The sequence below is a fragment of the Varroa destructor genome, unplaced genomic scaffold (genome assembly GCF_002443255.2).
Source record: "Varroa destructor unplaced genomic scaffold, Vdes_3.0 BEIS01000004.1, whole genome shotgun sequence".
Taxonomy (NCBI): domain Eukaryota; kingdom Metazoa; phylum Arthropoda; class Arachnida; order Mesostigmata; family Varroidae; genus Varroa; species Varroa destructor.
Genome location: NW_019211457.1, coordinates 443,228 through 458,700, shown reverse-complemented (window position 1 = coordinate 458,700; position 15,473 = coordinate 443,228). Strand labels below are relative to the sequence as shown.

The 15,473-nt window shown below is 39.5% G+C and overlaps 1 protein-coding gene and 1 long non-coding RNA gene across 2 annotated transcripts; both read right to left on the bottom strand.

The window, feature by feature from the left end:
* Positions 1-1,092: 1,092 nt before the first annotated feature.
* On the bottom strand, positions 1,093-2,378 carry LOC111249407 (uncharacterized). Its single transcript, XR_002672898.2, has 2 exons — positions 1,878-2,378; positions 1,093-1,380 (listed from the first exon to the last, which is right to left on the bottom strand). It is a non-coding gene; the product is annotated as an uncharacterized LOC111249407 (long non-coding RNA).
* A 1,630-nt stretch (positions 2,379-4,008) lies between these two features.
* LOC111249720 (uncharacterized) lies at positions 4,009-15,085 on the bottom strand. Its single transcript, XM_022803965.2, has 4 exons — positions 10,756-15,085; positions 6,834-8,499; positions 5,880-6,387; positions 4,009-5,158 (listed from the first exon to the last, which is right to left on the bottom strand). The coding sequence occupies exons 2-4, from the start codon at positions 8,103-8,105 to the stop codon at positions 4,602-4,604; spliced, it is 2,337 nt and encodes a 778-aa protein (XP_022659700.2). The 5' UTR covers positions 8,106-8,499; positions 10,756-15,085; the 3' UTR covers positions 4,009-4,601.
* Between the last annotated feature and the right edge of the window lie 388 nt (positions 15,086-15,473).

Below are 15,473 nucleotides of genomic sequence, written 5' to 3'. Positions count from 1 at the left end.
TTTTTCTCTCACAGATTATTAAAGTGGAACGGAAACTATCTCAAACCGAGCACCGGTGCGTTTTGCTAGCAGGCCCAAGTAAAGCCACGTTGAGTGGAATCGAAGATGCGTAAAGGCCGCTGTCGTTCTGCATCGTCTGTTGATTAGGCTAACGATCGTATCTCCTACGTGATCGCACTACGACACTCTTCCGACACTGATAGTTATGGCGAGCACCGTTAAGCGATGCTTACCGCTATTCAACTTCAATTTCTGAAGCTGAAACCTCCCACCTATACTGATCATAAAGCGAAAATCTCAATATCAATTCATTTCGACCTGTAAACGCGAAAAGTGCAAGCTCTCTACGTGCCCTCTGAGGTCTAAAACCAATAAGGTGTAGAAAATTGTTGACTATATATAGCGATCGCAAAGGCATAGCTTTGAGTACCTATGAAGCTTTAACTCTATTAATAAAATTAGCTCGTTTAAGTCTATCTAGATTAGGTACTACCAACTCTTCTTACTTGCCGACCGATTCTTTGTTCTCTCCTTGTCCCGTAGCAGTTGAGTTATTTCGGAGCTATATTAGGATCGTCACTTTATAGTAATTAAAATCAATTACGTCAAAAGGCACTATTTCTATCTTTTAATGTTAGAACGATATAGCACTGTAAGTGGGCCGGCTTCAAGCTGCGATACAAGGCTGCGTATCGAGCCCACGATAGCCCGGTCAAATGCGAACGCCTGATTTGGCCTACAGCTGCAAAGGCGTTAGCACGTTGATGCATCGATAGTGACATGTCTGTTTTTTGTTTAGGTCATGGTGTTAATTTTATTGTGATGATCTCAGCAATTTCTTACAGCAAGATTTACAACAACGCGTACAGGGGTAAAGACGACCAAATGCAACAAGGGGCATTAAATGACACTTTACGTCTTTGCTCGATTATAACTGCCGCGTGAAATTAGGTAAAAACAGAATCCTCTAAAATAATTGAATGTATCGACGTATATATTTTCTTAGCTACAGCGACATCTCAACTTAGGATTGTTGAGACGAAATTCTCCAACGATCTAGCTAAGGTATGAACAGCCAAAAAGAACCGCTCCTTTCAGAGAAGGTATGCTGCATGTTTATTTGACTGCTTACGATTGACACGAAACGCATGTAGATTGGATGTATTTTGGAGCATTCAGATCCATACTTTGAATTTGATCGTTGATTAAATTTACGGAAAATGCGCGGCAGAAACGCTAATAACAACCGTTTAGGACCTACAAAGTCCAGGAAATACTGCTCTTCATTTTTCGGTCATGTTGTCATAAACTTAGTCGGGGGAATCACACAGGAGACTTTTGCTGGGCCACGCGCGCTTCTTGGGCTGCCACCGTTGCCACCTAAACGCCAATGACATAAACATGTATTATCCTGAATGAATAAAACTGTTAATGTGCTATTTTTTTTTTTTAGCTTGGTTTTGAACATCAGTACATTAGCCTGCAATGAATCGGCCTGGTACTTACCTTACGTTAGAATGCACAGCGGCATATGGCCTATTGCCAATTGGCCAATTTATTTAGCCCTGTTTTTTTTTTTTTTTTATTGCTTTTTTGACGATCACTTGGCTTTCAAACAGTTCATCGGTAGCAAATGAAATCCCATAGACTGTTAGATTGCGTTTGTGGTGATGCACGTCCACTAACTGACTGAGCGGAAACAGGGAACAATGAGTCCTAAGGTAAATAACGTTTAGCTCTCAATAATAAGTCATTACTCAATCGTATCATGCGTAGAAGTAATTCAGCTTTTTCGACCCACGAATGTACGCCAACTCTATCTCTTTGCTTTACAAAACCGACCTCTGGCAATGACTACAAAATTAATATTGCCATACCTGCATAAAGATGGCCACCGCAATGGCGACTGTTATAGCAGTTAGCTTCGTCATGGTTATTTTCGGCTGCACTCTGTTAGAAGACCTGACAGCAAGTGATCCGCCTGTTCGGTGCGATGGCCTCTCAACAGGATTGTCCTACAGGCCAACGTCACTTCAGGCCCGAATTTCATAACAGCTGTCGATATAGCATCCTGACCATTGGTGCCCTAGTAAAATAACCGTTGACTCACGATCGTCTACCAATAAATTGTGTGCGTTTGACAGGTTTGTGTAGGATTGGCGCTTCCAATTCATCAGAGGATAAAGGCCATATAGGCCTGATTCGAAGAAGGAAACCGCGGGATAATCTTAAGGCCGCTGTGTGTATCTTGTAGAATATAATTGCATTATTTCACATACGGTGTGAGGCCAAGAAGCTAGCTATCCAGGCCAACGTGTCCGCTTATTGTGAAATATATAAAATATTCATCTGTTGGAGAGACTAGTACATGGCACAGGCAAGAAGTCGTTTAATATAATAATAAATAAGTGTCGTTATATGGGGTAGACAAAAGAAAATCGGTGAAATTGAAGCATTCAAGGGGCTTTTCTTCACGATTTACTCTCAACGCGGTACCTTGTTCTGGCCCTGGAAACCGGCAGCCTAAAAAGTTAGTTGTGGCGAGTTTTTGTTAACAGTTTTCAAAAGCTAACCTATTTTACACGTAAAGGAACTATCCGTCTAATGGTCGGCATTTGTTAGGCGTCGGTAATTATTACAACACCTGTTTCGGTGTTTACGTTCAGATACGAGCTGAATATAAAAAAGAAAGCGGGATGGTTAATTTACGATGCCACCTCTCTATGTTGATATGCTAGTTCAGCTTTGCGGGGTCCAGGACGCTGTTTGTCAACTTACAGCCACAGCATGAGAATCGGCCACAGCTGGGCACCTAGAGACTACTATCATAGCTATTACATCTCGCACCGCCATTACCCCCCTCGGTTTCCAATCGAATCGCTTATCCTACATAACCTCATATCAGAAAACACACATGAATTTATACACGAAAAATCGTTTTACAAGTCACTATTGTAGGAATCATATGAAAGCAGCGCTCTATTGAAACAACAATAATTAGAAAAAGCTATTCATAATTATCGACAAACACTAACAAAATGATCTTTTGCAAAAAGATTACATAAGTTATGCAAGAATCTAAATTAAATATAACGTAAGCCCATTTCACTGAGGGCCAATAGGCGTAATTATCGTATAATACATAACTATCCCCGTTAATCATGTGTAAAGCATCTTTTGTACTGTTTTCTTAAATAAATATTGCGCAGATTCCCTTGTCGATAATAACACATTGGGTGTATGCAATACAAAAGCTACGTATCGTAAGTTGGAACTTTCACTGCTTAGATTATCCAATCTATAGCTGGCTATAAATTGTGTTAACGTTACGTAACTGATACGTCTTCGTTGCCTTCTGCGCTGTTAATCTAGTTTATGAATAAAGTTTCGATTGCAAAGTAAATGCTATTAGGGGCGCTATATATTAGTAACACAATACCCTAGCCTTTTTTTTTTTGTTTGCTGTAACAGTGCTCAAGAATAACGTCGTTTATAAACAACATTTCAATCCAAGTGTTAAAATATGATACTTTGTTTGCCGGGTAATCTGACTAGCCAGTTCCGATAATGTCCTCAATGCTGCAGCATTGCTTGAATTAAGTTAGATACCTATTGGTGGATTAAAGGGGCCTGGCTACCTAACGCTCTGCCATCGAAATGAAAACGACAAGCTTTATCTCGTGTGGTTCTCAAAGGAGAAGGTAGCTCGCATTCACTTACATCGGGTCGTGACGTCGTACAGAGAAGCGTGACCTATAAATAATTTATCAGTACGATCACATATGCATTGTAAGTTTCTTTAAAATTACTAAAAAAAAGCCCAAGCGTAGCGGTCTACAGGTGGACGATGAATCAAGGCTAGAGATCCATGACGATGAGTGCGTTTGTAATTCCATGGAACAGTATCTATTCCAAAATAAAAAGAAAGTATCTAAACCTTCTTTTTTTTTTTTCAAAGCTTTAATGTGATAATTTTTTTTTCTATATATAATACAGTAACTCCACTCATTATGCACAGATTTCACTAGTTTTTTTCTCGGTTTATTTCACTAGTAGTGAGTAACACACATTACGTGCTGCAGTGACGTAAATAATTAAAACTAGCGTTTGTCCAGTAAAATGCCTATATATATATATGCAGTAAGTTCTGGTCATTGGATAGCGAATCTACAGCACTGGATGAGCTGTTTCAACCCGTAGAAAAGACGCATTCGAAAAAAGTACGGACTAATTGTTTGGCACAAGTCCGTATCCATTGGCGATTAACGAATGAACATTTGTTATTTGTATAAATACAACATATCGTTTTATCAAAACATTCACAAATGAAATCGAACTTAATCCTTCTACATAAGCTACAGGTTCCATATAAGAGCTATAAGCTTCCATTGAAGATTTCTACAACTGCCTTCCTTTTTTTTTTCTATATACAGATAAAAAAAAAAATACGAAAGTTCTGTTTCACATTATGCTAAACACTATCTTTCGCACGCGTAGACGGAAATGCGTTTAACAACCACAAAATAATAAAAGCATTGACGTTCCTTGTGGACGAATCTGTCTCCTAAATGCTATTGTCAGCAACAAACAATTCGACAGGCTCATATGTTGACTGACATTCGTTCGAGATTAAGTTCCTGATATTTCTCGTGGCCTATTCCGGCTTCATGTAAATCTTTGCGTCGTAAAACCGAAATCTGAACAATAGACACGTGTATTGGTATACGACTTCTTAACTGACGCTGCACCTCGGCCACAGACATAACTCCCGTGTCCTTACCATTGACCGTCGCCAGAATATCTCCGTAAAATATCGATTCTCCAGTTGCTACGGTGATTTGTGACGAAACACTTATAATGACATGATTCGGCACAAATTCCTTCGTGTCTGGATTCCATAATTTCAATACGTGAGTCCGCATGAAGCCTTTCATTGGCTTCACTGCTGTAAGGGTCAACTCGACGGGCACCTTCGTCGTCACTATTGACAGCGCTGTGTTGAAATGAGCATGCGCAAAGCGAAATATATTATTTGCAAACACCTGACAGTGGAATCGTGTCGTTCCTTTCTTTTTAATCAGGTCGTCCAACGTTTTATATAGTTCCCTCATTCCGTGGGCGTGTAACCGAACGTTTTCAATGGTTACGACAATATCGCCTAAAACAGTTCGAAACACCATCGTTTTTATGAAGCTCAAAGTCACAGTAATCGACCTATTATGGCTTTATCGTAACGTTTAACTTAACGCCTTTTCAAGCGTTATTATATGTATATGTACCTTCAACAAAGCAACTTGAATAGATGTAATGATTTCCCATGGTGTTCACGTTTAGGCTAGGTTGAGTATCATCTCCTACATGTACTTATTCTCCTAGGTCCTTACTCTAGATCAGCTAGGATTTTTTTCGTTGCTGTGTAGCACGAACAGACGAAGATACCGTTATGAACATATGAGCTAGTCGAAGCATTTCAACATTGAATATGCTTTAGCATAAGGTCACGATTCGGGCTTCGTTATACAATATGTAAATGCGTGCACCGTAACAATGAGTAAAGGCAGCTAGAACCTAACATGCGTCCCGAAAGTAAACCCGCATTTCCTTGAAGTCCAGGAGTGGATCTAATAGTTCGATGTAGTACATACATACATACACTCGTTTTAAAAGATGCTTTCGAGACACATACATTACCCGTACAGCTTACCACGATCGCAAAGTGACGCGGTATCAGTTCTGAGAAGGATCCAAGTTGCAGTCATTATCTGACTGACTGACTGACTGTCTGACTGACTATGTTAAATGATACACGTTTACCTGAATTTAGCGTACATCAATGTCAAACGAGTTAACAACGATTACTGAACCGAAGTTTACCGCACCGAAAATAACTTCTGTGGGATTCTCCTGTTTGCTTTCATGTCGAATTTTCATTACGACCGGATAGGTGATCTGGCCCTCCCCTCTGGCGATCTCGAACTTAATTTCTCTAGACATAAAGATACATTGTCTTAGCGGCCAATTCACGAACACGTCCAAAAGTTGAATTTGAGACATTCGTTGAGCTACAGTCTCTTGTCTTGTAGCTTCGAGAAGAGTTTCACCATCGTCGCGCGCCGTATAGTCGAGGTCGGGTTCAGGCGGTGTTATCACGGTAAGGTATTTGTCACTTCCTTGAAATGTCCCGGATTGACGATCGATGAATCTCCGGAACTTCGGGTGAGCGAACGTAAAAAGCCGATAGTGTTTATCAAGTGGAAGATCTTGTATATCGTTGAAGTTTAGATTTGACTGACCTAACGGTGCTCGGTTTTCTATGATGGCACTAACGGTTTGGTCCATATTCTTGATCACAACACGGTTGATTTCGCTGTGCGCGATTATGTATAGCTAACAAGGAAAACAGGTATGCATTAGGTCAATCGGCTGAATTATAACGACTTCATACTCTGCCTATGTATGCCAAAGTATGAAGAACGACAACATGCCTGGTATCACAACATAGTATAAAATGGGGCAAACGTTTCCTAACAGATATATATATATAATGCACGAGACGTTGAGATGAGACATGATTTAAATTTACGAGGGTTCACAAAGCGTGTTAACAGATGTGGTGTCGAGACCTAATGATCCAACAGCCCTATCGGTTCTTTCTGCTTAGGTAAACCAGGAATAAGCGGATGCTGCTAGAAATTAGTCAAAGGAAAAACATGGGGTAGAGCATCAACTCGTACGCATGGTGAAATTGTGTAATCGATAGTGGAAATTAGTGCCAGTAATCCAGAGTGTACTATATATTTTAATGTAGGATGTAATACAGTGTGAGCTATCACCTTTGTCCTCGCATCGCGCACTTCACCACTTTCCTTTATTGTCTGTACTCGACGAAGCATTGCGGCTGCTTTAGCCATTGCCTGGTGATCTTTAAGATCACTGTACATCTTTGTACCTAGACGATGTATAGGATTCTTTTTAAGAAGATCGTAGACAAACTCTTTGACCTCTGGCGTTGCCGAATGAGGATTTTCTTCTATTTTGGGCCACCGCAGTTCATCATTAATGATTCGTTCCTTCACTACTGATGCTTCGTCCCCGCGAAAAGGGACCTTGCCAGTGGTGAGTTTGTACATGGTAACCCCGAGTGCCCACCAGTCGGATGCTCTTCCGTAACTTTTCTTCAGAAGCACTTCTGGAGCCATGTATGCAGCTGTTCCGGCGGTCTCGTGATCCTTGAACTCCTGACCCGTTCGTCTGAAATAACTTGTAAGTATCTTCTTTGTGGGAAAATGGCCTCGGCATATTTTTGCATTGACGAAATCAGTCAAGCGAACCCGACCGTTCTTGTCAATGAGGAGATTCGATGGCTTAACGTCACGATGAATAAATCCCCGAATATGCATATGCTCAATGCCTAATAGTGTTTGGAAGGTGACGAGCATTGCATCCTCAGTTGCCATATAGCCCAAATAGTCGACCACTTGCATGACATCAACGTCGTCCTCGATATATTCGATTAAAGCAACATCGAGATTGGGCCGGGCGACCCATACGGCGTGTATCCGGCAAACCAAGAGGTCGTGGGTCATTGATCCGACGACACGATCGATAAATGCCATCGCAGGGGATTCGACGCCTCTTGCTTCCGTAATCAGGTTTGGTGCCACGGATACATCCTGAGGGGCTGTTGATTGTAATGCACCAGCTTTTTCAAACACTGGAAGCTTTGTTCGGGGAGTGACCTTCAAGGCAAACTGATGACCTGTCGGACGATGAATCACCGAATACACCTGGCTCATCGTACCCGTACCGACTAAATTGATCAGATCGAAATCTGCTATTGATGGAATATAGTTGCGAAAAGAATTATGCGACTGTAATGCGTTAGCTTCTTTCGCCTGTGTTATGAAGCTCTGCCCAATTTCGGCCCAATTGACAACCCTGGCCTTGGCATTTCGCTCGAGCAGATTACTGAGTTCGGCTATTGCCATCGTAATCTGATGGATAGACGCGCTGAATCTCACACACGCAGGACCATTATCAGGTAACAGCATAGTGAACAAATGGCAGATATTTTCGCAGTCGTCGAATATATCCTTGTGTGACATAAGCTAAATTAGAAGAAAAGAGACACGGTAAACGATGCATTACTAGAAATAGGAATATGAAATTTACACGATACAGGAGAGAATTCAGTATTTGTCGTAAACCTTGTGTCATTTAGCAGGCCCTCCCATTAGTTTGCCGAGAGAAGCTTTGAGATTCCCGGCCTTTTAAAAATTCAACGTGTTGCACACAAGTTCATTCAGGACAAGTTAGCAGAAACTAAATACCAGACACAAAGAACCTGATTCTCAAGCTTGTTCAGTAATTCCAATGTCGTTAAATAGACTTGCTCGTTGATAAAATGCGTCAACGGGTCATTATGTAAAGAGATGACTTTATTGCGCTTGCAAATAACTCGTAGCAATTGCTTGCAGGCCACGATTTTATCAGGTGCATCTGTAATGGACAATTACAATTGGATCAACCCTTACTATTATATATATTAAATGATTATAAATAAATAGTATATTATATTAAATATTTTTCCTTTCAAAATTTACTTAACCTAGAAAAGTTGTGCTTCTAGTTTCCAGTATGGCTTTTTACAGAAAGAGGTTCAGATACTAGAGACAAAACACCTTTGAAAGCATATGGTTTAAAAAATACATATTAAACGTAACGTAAACTAGTGATTCTCCTATTCATGTAAGACGCAGTCCTGTTTACAATACATAGTAAGTAATTCAGTGTCTTTTTCCTGTCACTGACTGGACAATCCAATGGAATTGGCAATCTTCTAATGGGATAAGTTTATACTGAAGCAGTAAACGTACACGTTACGTACTATAATGAGCGTCATCCACAAGACGAAGTGGAATAATACAGTTCTTAATCAAGACATTGGTCCGCTTATGTTAATTAGATGATCTTCAGGAACAGCCTGGGGCAAGGGACAGTCAGGCAGGTTGGCAATAGACGCTAGACGGAAAGTCACCGGAATTTTACCTCAATTATCAATATACCATGATATCTATATAACCAACGCTTCGTTTAGAAGCCTACTTTAGAATCACATTGTAAACTTTACACGCTTATTTATTATTGAAAGTATGAAGACCATCAGATATTAAAAGCACAGAACGGGCCTTTGCGTCGTAAGCGTTTTGGTGCACGAAGCCAAAAAGCGGACCCGTAGACCTAAAAAGAGCAACATCTATTCTTAGATATATATGGAACCGCTGACAGTTCTATGAGTTGTCATAATAAGTTCCTTAGAAGCATTGTGTTCTACTTCTTTATGACGTAGTTCTTCTTAAGGATGTCGCACAATACTATCGAATACCAAACACGAGGAGCCTAATCCGCATGATTTTTGAAAAAAAAATTTGTTCCGTATCTAACAACAGCTCAAAACAGAAAACAGAAGTTTTGTGCTTCGACAAACTTATATTCGCCAAATTAGTTACCCTACAGACGTGAAAGTTGTACTGCTTCGGGCCCTAAATAGTTTCTCGTTAAAGGTGAGATCGTGCGATTCCAGGATAAGTTGTTTTTTGTTTCATTTTTTTAATATATAAGGTCATTCTAAATAGGACGTAGCCAGGATGGATCTTTTCAGGATTCGCAAAACTTACGTAACTCCTTTTCATGGAATCAATATTGACAGATTAATTATTAACTAACTGCATATACGATAAAATAAATAATACTTCAAATGTATTCTGGATCGGCTAGCTTCACCGATACGGTTGCTTAGTTGTATAATTACAAAAATTTTTTTTCACAGTCAGAACTATATAGTTCGACGATACCGCAAAAACTACCTGGTAAAATATATCATTCGTTTAATTTCCCACTTCAATGTATACCTGAGAGAATTCGCTTAATTTATAAATTTAAAAATTAACTCCGCGTTCATTTTCTATCGCGGATAATTATTGCAGCCGCATCGTACTATTGAACCCAGATTTCTCGAGTAGTTGACACAACCACTCACAATGGTATATCAATGTCCAAACACTTGAGTCTTACCGAAACGAAATAACGCTAACCTTTTCTAAAAAACGATCTATATCGCTTTGTTTAGACCCGCCATGAACTCGTTGGTAGTACAGAGATCACGGCGATTGCCTCTAAGCCTAAAAGATCTCTAAAGCCACAGGATCCAATTTCGTGTCAAGCAAAAGACTTCAGCTTCTTTCTACGCATGCCCTTCTTCGATCGTCTGCAAGAGATTCTGGTGTCTCCCTAGCTTCTATCAGAAACATGCATACAAGATCAGTAAAGGCGGTAAAATTGCATCATTCATGTTGCTATAGACAAAAAAAAAGTCTCCTCAATGACAACATATCTGCCTATGAATCTTACGTAGGGCACGTGTGACGTGTAGACTCTTATGATCGTCTAATGGTGTCGGGTGAGTTTATTTAGGTCTGCAATTATACGTAGGCACACCTTGCTTCATGCTATGAAACTGGTTGTGTCAGCAACGCTTACCTAAGTATCAGTACCGGGTATTAAACTTCGGTCTCGTGGGTAAACGCAATACTTGTTAAAGAAAAATGTGAAAAGGAAAGGACGTCTTCGTGCTAAGCATAACGCACCGCGACAATTGCGAAAGTCTCTTTCACATGAACGCAAACTTCAGTAGACCGAAACGTGCAGATAGAACCCATTAACGTATTTTGCCTCTCTATACATAGTGATACGCACCGTTTGTAAGTAAGGCGAATGCTGCTTTAGTGAAGTTCCGTTCCTCGACCGCTGGCATTTTGGGGGCTGACAGCCTGGACGCGTCAGAAAGCGGACTTCTTGACTGTCCGGCGTTTAGCTGCACCGTATGGTACGCAGATGCAATGGAATATTCAGATGCGATTATGATTGCCTTTCGTATACAACCTCACCTACAGCAACGTTGTTTGTTTTCGCATAGCCAGTACCTACATGTGACTGATCGAATCACTGTATTTCTACGCGACCAATCGAAGAATTATGTTTGAATCGTGTTTCGAACTTAGGTCAACAATGAATCTACCCTTTTCTTCGCGCACTCAGACCGCGCTGACATCATACCGGCCTTTAATGCTAGATCGGACCCCTGCACTCGTAGCAAACCAGGCGATCTTTGTCGGTATCGAGAAAATGTCGAACTAAGCACAATAGCAATGAATTGAAAACTTCTGACATTTATTATAGGCAATGCTCGCTGATAGCCCAGCAAGGTCTAGATATATCTGTTCGAGGAATTGGAACATTCGACATAAACGAGTTGCCTTAATTGACTAGTGAAAAAAACTAGGACGATGACCGGATGACCGAAGACAATACGACCGTGATTATTAGGTCCGTTCAGATTATCCTTGCATTACTAATTAAAATCCGTGCACTTACTCGAAGTTTAACTGTTCAAGCATCGGTAATCTATAGGTGTCACTTCAACATCTTAATTGTTTCCGACGTACGTTAATGGTGGGCTGGCTAGTATCACGAACCTAACGTCAACGTTTTTCTTTAACCAGTTCAGCATGGGCCTTTCCGTGGAGCAAGCGAATAATGTAGCTACGTTGTGTTTAAGTTCAATTCTGAGGGGTAATAATTGCAATTTCTGATAGTGATGCTTTCGTTTGGCTCTTTCGTATAGAGAGCTTTATGAAAACAACTATTCTTGTTTACTGGTCACGATGTCCATCATTTCTTCAGCGTTCCGTAACGCAAAAACTGTGTCTGTCGATTTTAATATATATATGTTTACAGTGTATCATACCCATTTTTAGTTGGGCCAGTTGTCGTTACGGTCGTGGCGATTGTACAGAATCTAGTGGACCTGATCCTCGAGTGCTACACATTGATTTCTGTGAATTAGTCAAGAGGAATCTAATTGCCCGAAATAGAAAATGCTTCTTCCACCATTTTTTCATGACTGCCTACAAGCAGACGAAAGTGAGCAATCGAGTTCGACGCAGTTAGAGCCAACATATACACTGCCACGTGTGATTAGATATAAAACGAGCGTCTTTATAAATATGAATAGAACGTATCTTCGTTACGTCGTACCGGTATAGCCTAAACGTGGGATATATCTAGCGAAAGTAAAATTCGATTTTTATCCATAAAATGACATTTTTACATAGTTATTTTCAAAACTTCAGTGTGGAATTTACGCTATGCCAAATCGATGCTAGTTTCGTGTAAATTTTCGTACCGTAAAACAAGGCTAAACAACAGAGACATGTCTACTTACACGCGTACCTTACCGTGTCCTTACCTAAACATATCCTAGTAGAATATCGAATCTCCGGCTGTCAGACCATTCTGTGAAGGGACACTATTTATGAGATGATCTAGCGTAAATTTTTTCGTGTCAAAGTTCCAAAATTTCAGTATCTGAAGCCCTTGTTCGTTCCGACATCGTAACAGTCGACTCAACGGTTTAAGTTTACCATCGGCAGCGTTGCGTCGAGGTCAAAAAATACGAAACAAAATGTCCTGCTCGTCGTTTCTTCAGATTTTCGATTATTGCTGTTCTGTTTGCATAGACCACATCTGTTTATTTTGTAATATTTTTTCGTTTTTTTTTTTAAACCTTATTACTTTCAAAATTATTCCTAGCGACCCTTTTTACGCTTTGCTATATTTTTCCATGAATTCAGCCTGCGCGAATTTCTCTGAGCAATTTCTGTAAGTGAGTGGTAGCTGCATGATAAAAGCATTAGTCATTTTCTGAGAGTCAGTGGAAAATAGGAATTTTGTGAAAACTCCTAGTTTCAGTGATGCGATGATAACTAAATAAATGATTGAAAATAAATTACTGTTCTTTCTATCTATTTTTGTAAAATTTTTCTCTGTGTGGTAGCAAACAGTGAAGGAGCATGGTATCAACGTACTATTCGGAAGAAGGTATAGTCTTGATTATCTAATCAGGGATTTTGTACAGGGACCTTTGTATATACGTGCTTGTACATATAACACATTACCTTTACATTTACATACTTGTAGTATTATATATATATATATATATATATATATATATATATATATATATATATACACATACAGTGGGCTTTTTACAGTATTCGAGCTGCCACATGGGTATTTTGACTTACAGTTTCACAATAGTTACGTATTATTTATCACAGTAGCTCGTATGTAACTGCCGTCGTCCGAAGGGTGAGATAAAGACGTTCACAGGGTTCTTTTATGGTCTATTGAACAGTTGTGAAATGGTCATCCTTTGTTATTATTTCTAATATTTTTCATTAATTAATATAGAATATAACAGAAAACAGCTTGACATGGAAGAAAATATTCAACCGGTAGTTGCGGTACTGCCCGCCTTTTCCTGCCTCCGGTAATAAATGCACGTGTAGCTAGGTATAGGTAAAATTAATGATATCCATAAATATCTATGCTTGTAAAAATATCCAAGTATCTAAAGGTTCATAGCTTCAAGTGACAACTTCAAACGTATTTGAAGATGTTACGTTATGATATGAATGTTAATTTGTTGGCAAGCAACATTGCCATCTGTCCACCGATAAAGGCTAGCTGAAATGGTTTGTTGTACAATCGAAAAATAAAATACTAAAAAATTAGAGAGGCACGAGCACGCACTGACAACATAGTACGCTAGCTTCAGAAAGTACAATAGCGAAAACTGTCGTACTTTCGAAACTAGCACAGGAAACTCACTTACCTCAAATCCTATATATCTACATATATATATAGTATTTGAAGGAAGGGTTTGAGATAGGCAAACTGCCCATACAGATATACCGTTCATCAATTTTGCACAAACAGAGCAAGCAAACTTCGATACTATAGAAGTAAGTATTCATCTTGAACTTATACTAGTACATTTTAGAACCGGTTCCTTTCTTGCAGTCACTAACGGAGTGGCAGAAAATTCTGCTCATACCTACCTAGACATAATCATTGAAAACATTAAACTTTACCACAGCGATCAGCACTAATCGAGCACACATACATACACGTTATTAAAAAAAAAAAAAAAAAAAAAAAAACAAGACATTGCATCTCTCTCTCACGACAATAACAAGGGGCAATTTGTTGGGTTATGTCCCTTCTGATACGCTGTTTGTTTGCTGTTTTTAGCACCATCTGTAGACATCTGGCCACTGCAGCGTTCCGAATCGCACCGTTCTTCTATACCATATCCGCTTCTCTTTCGCGGAGTTATCAGAGTGGCGAATTCGGTGATAATTTTATTGTGCCGACTACTCCTATAGATTCGCGACATATTTGCTCCGGCATTAAGAGCTCACCGTTGCCCCTTAGCAACTCACGCCTATAGCGATAACTACAGCGGACTGTTTGCCCTCCCAATTCATGCTTACATCACGTGCGGCTGCATCGTTTAAGAGGGATGGAAATTATCTCATGGTGTTTGATGCCCATCCTTTCTAGATTGTTCCGACGGCTATGGCAGTACCGACCACGTCAACGACGGATTCGCAGTAAACACGTTTTTGTCGCTTTTACGTTTCGCTTCGTCGGTTCTTTGTTCACCTTTTTCAGTTTCTGTTGAAAAAGTATCCTTTTACTTTCACCGTCATCGGACAACGCGAGTGGCAGAAGAAGCAACCGGTGGAGCTACCAGTGCCATAGCCAGCTCGCCATTCAGACGCTGAGCTGCGATATATATATATATATATATGTACATGTTTGTGATCTACGATATTCGTACGCTATAGATCTTTCGTTTCTGTTGATCTTTTGGTACAGCGTGGCCCACCGTGACGCATTACATTCGTTGTGACGATCTAAGTTGAACGTGTTCAACTCAAAAGTAGAAAGTTTTCGCTGGCTCGCACTCACATTAAAACATAGACCTATTAATGCATAAATAATAGACAAAAAAAAGTACACGTATTTTGAATGTAAACTTAACTATCTGTGGAATATGCGAAAAATCAATGTCTCGTTGATAACTATAATGCAAGTATAAAAGTCGTTGGGACGAATTTTTGTGGGTTTTACTAAACGTAATAAGAGGAATTTTATTTCAATGGGCATAAATGCTCGTTGCGGTATTATGCTTAATACAAGTGTGATTAACTTTTTTTTTTTTTTTTTTTTTTTATTTACAAAAGTCTATAACTTTAGAAAAAATAATTTCGCCTACATTTAAATTTTTCTACTCTATATAAATATACTTTAGTTTAAATGTGAGTTTAGATGACTAGCAAAGTTTATAGGACGTGAAGCGTTGTCCTTATTGTAATAACATAACATTTTCTGTTATTTCAAAATTGGTGAATAACTATATTTATAACAAGGACAGCGATAGATATAATAAATCAACTTTATACGAATCTTGAATGGAACGAAATTGGCCCGACACCCATCTCACCAGCGTCACAAGCTTATTAAAACATATGTGTAGCACCTGAACGATGGATTCCTCACACACA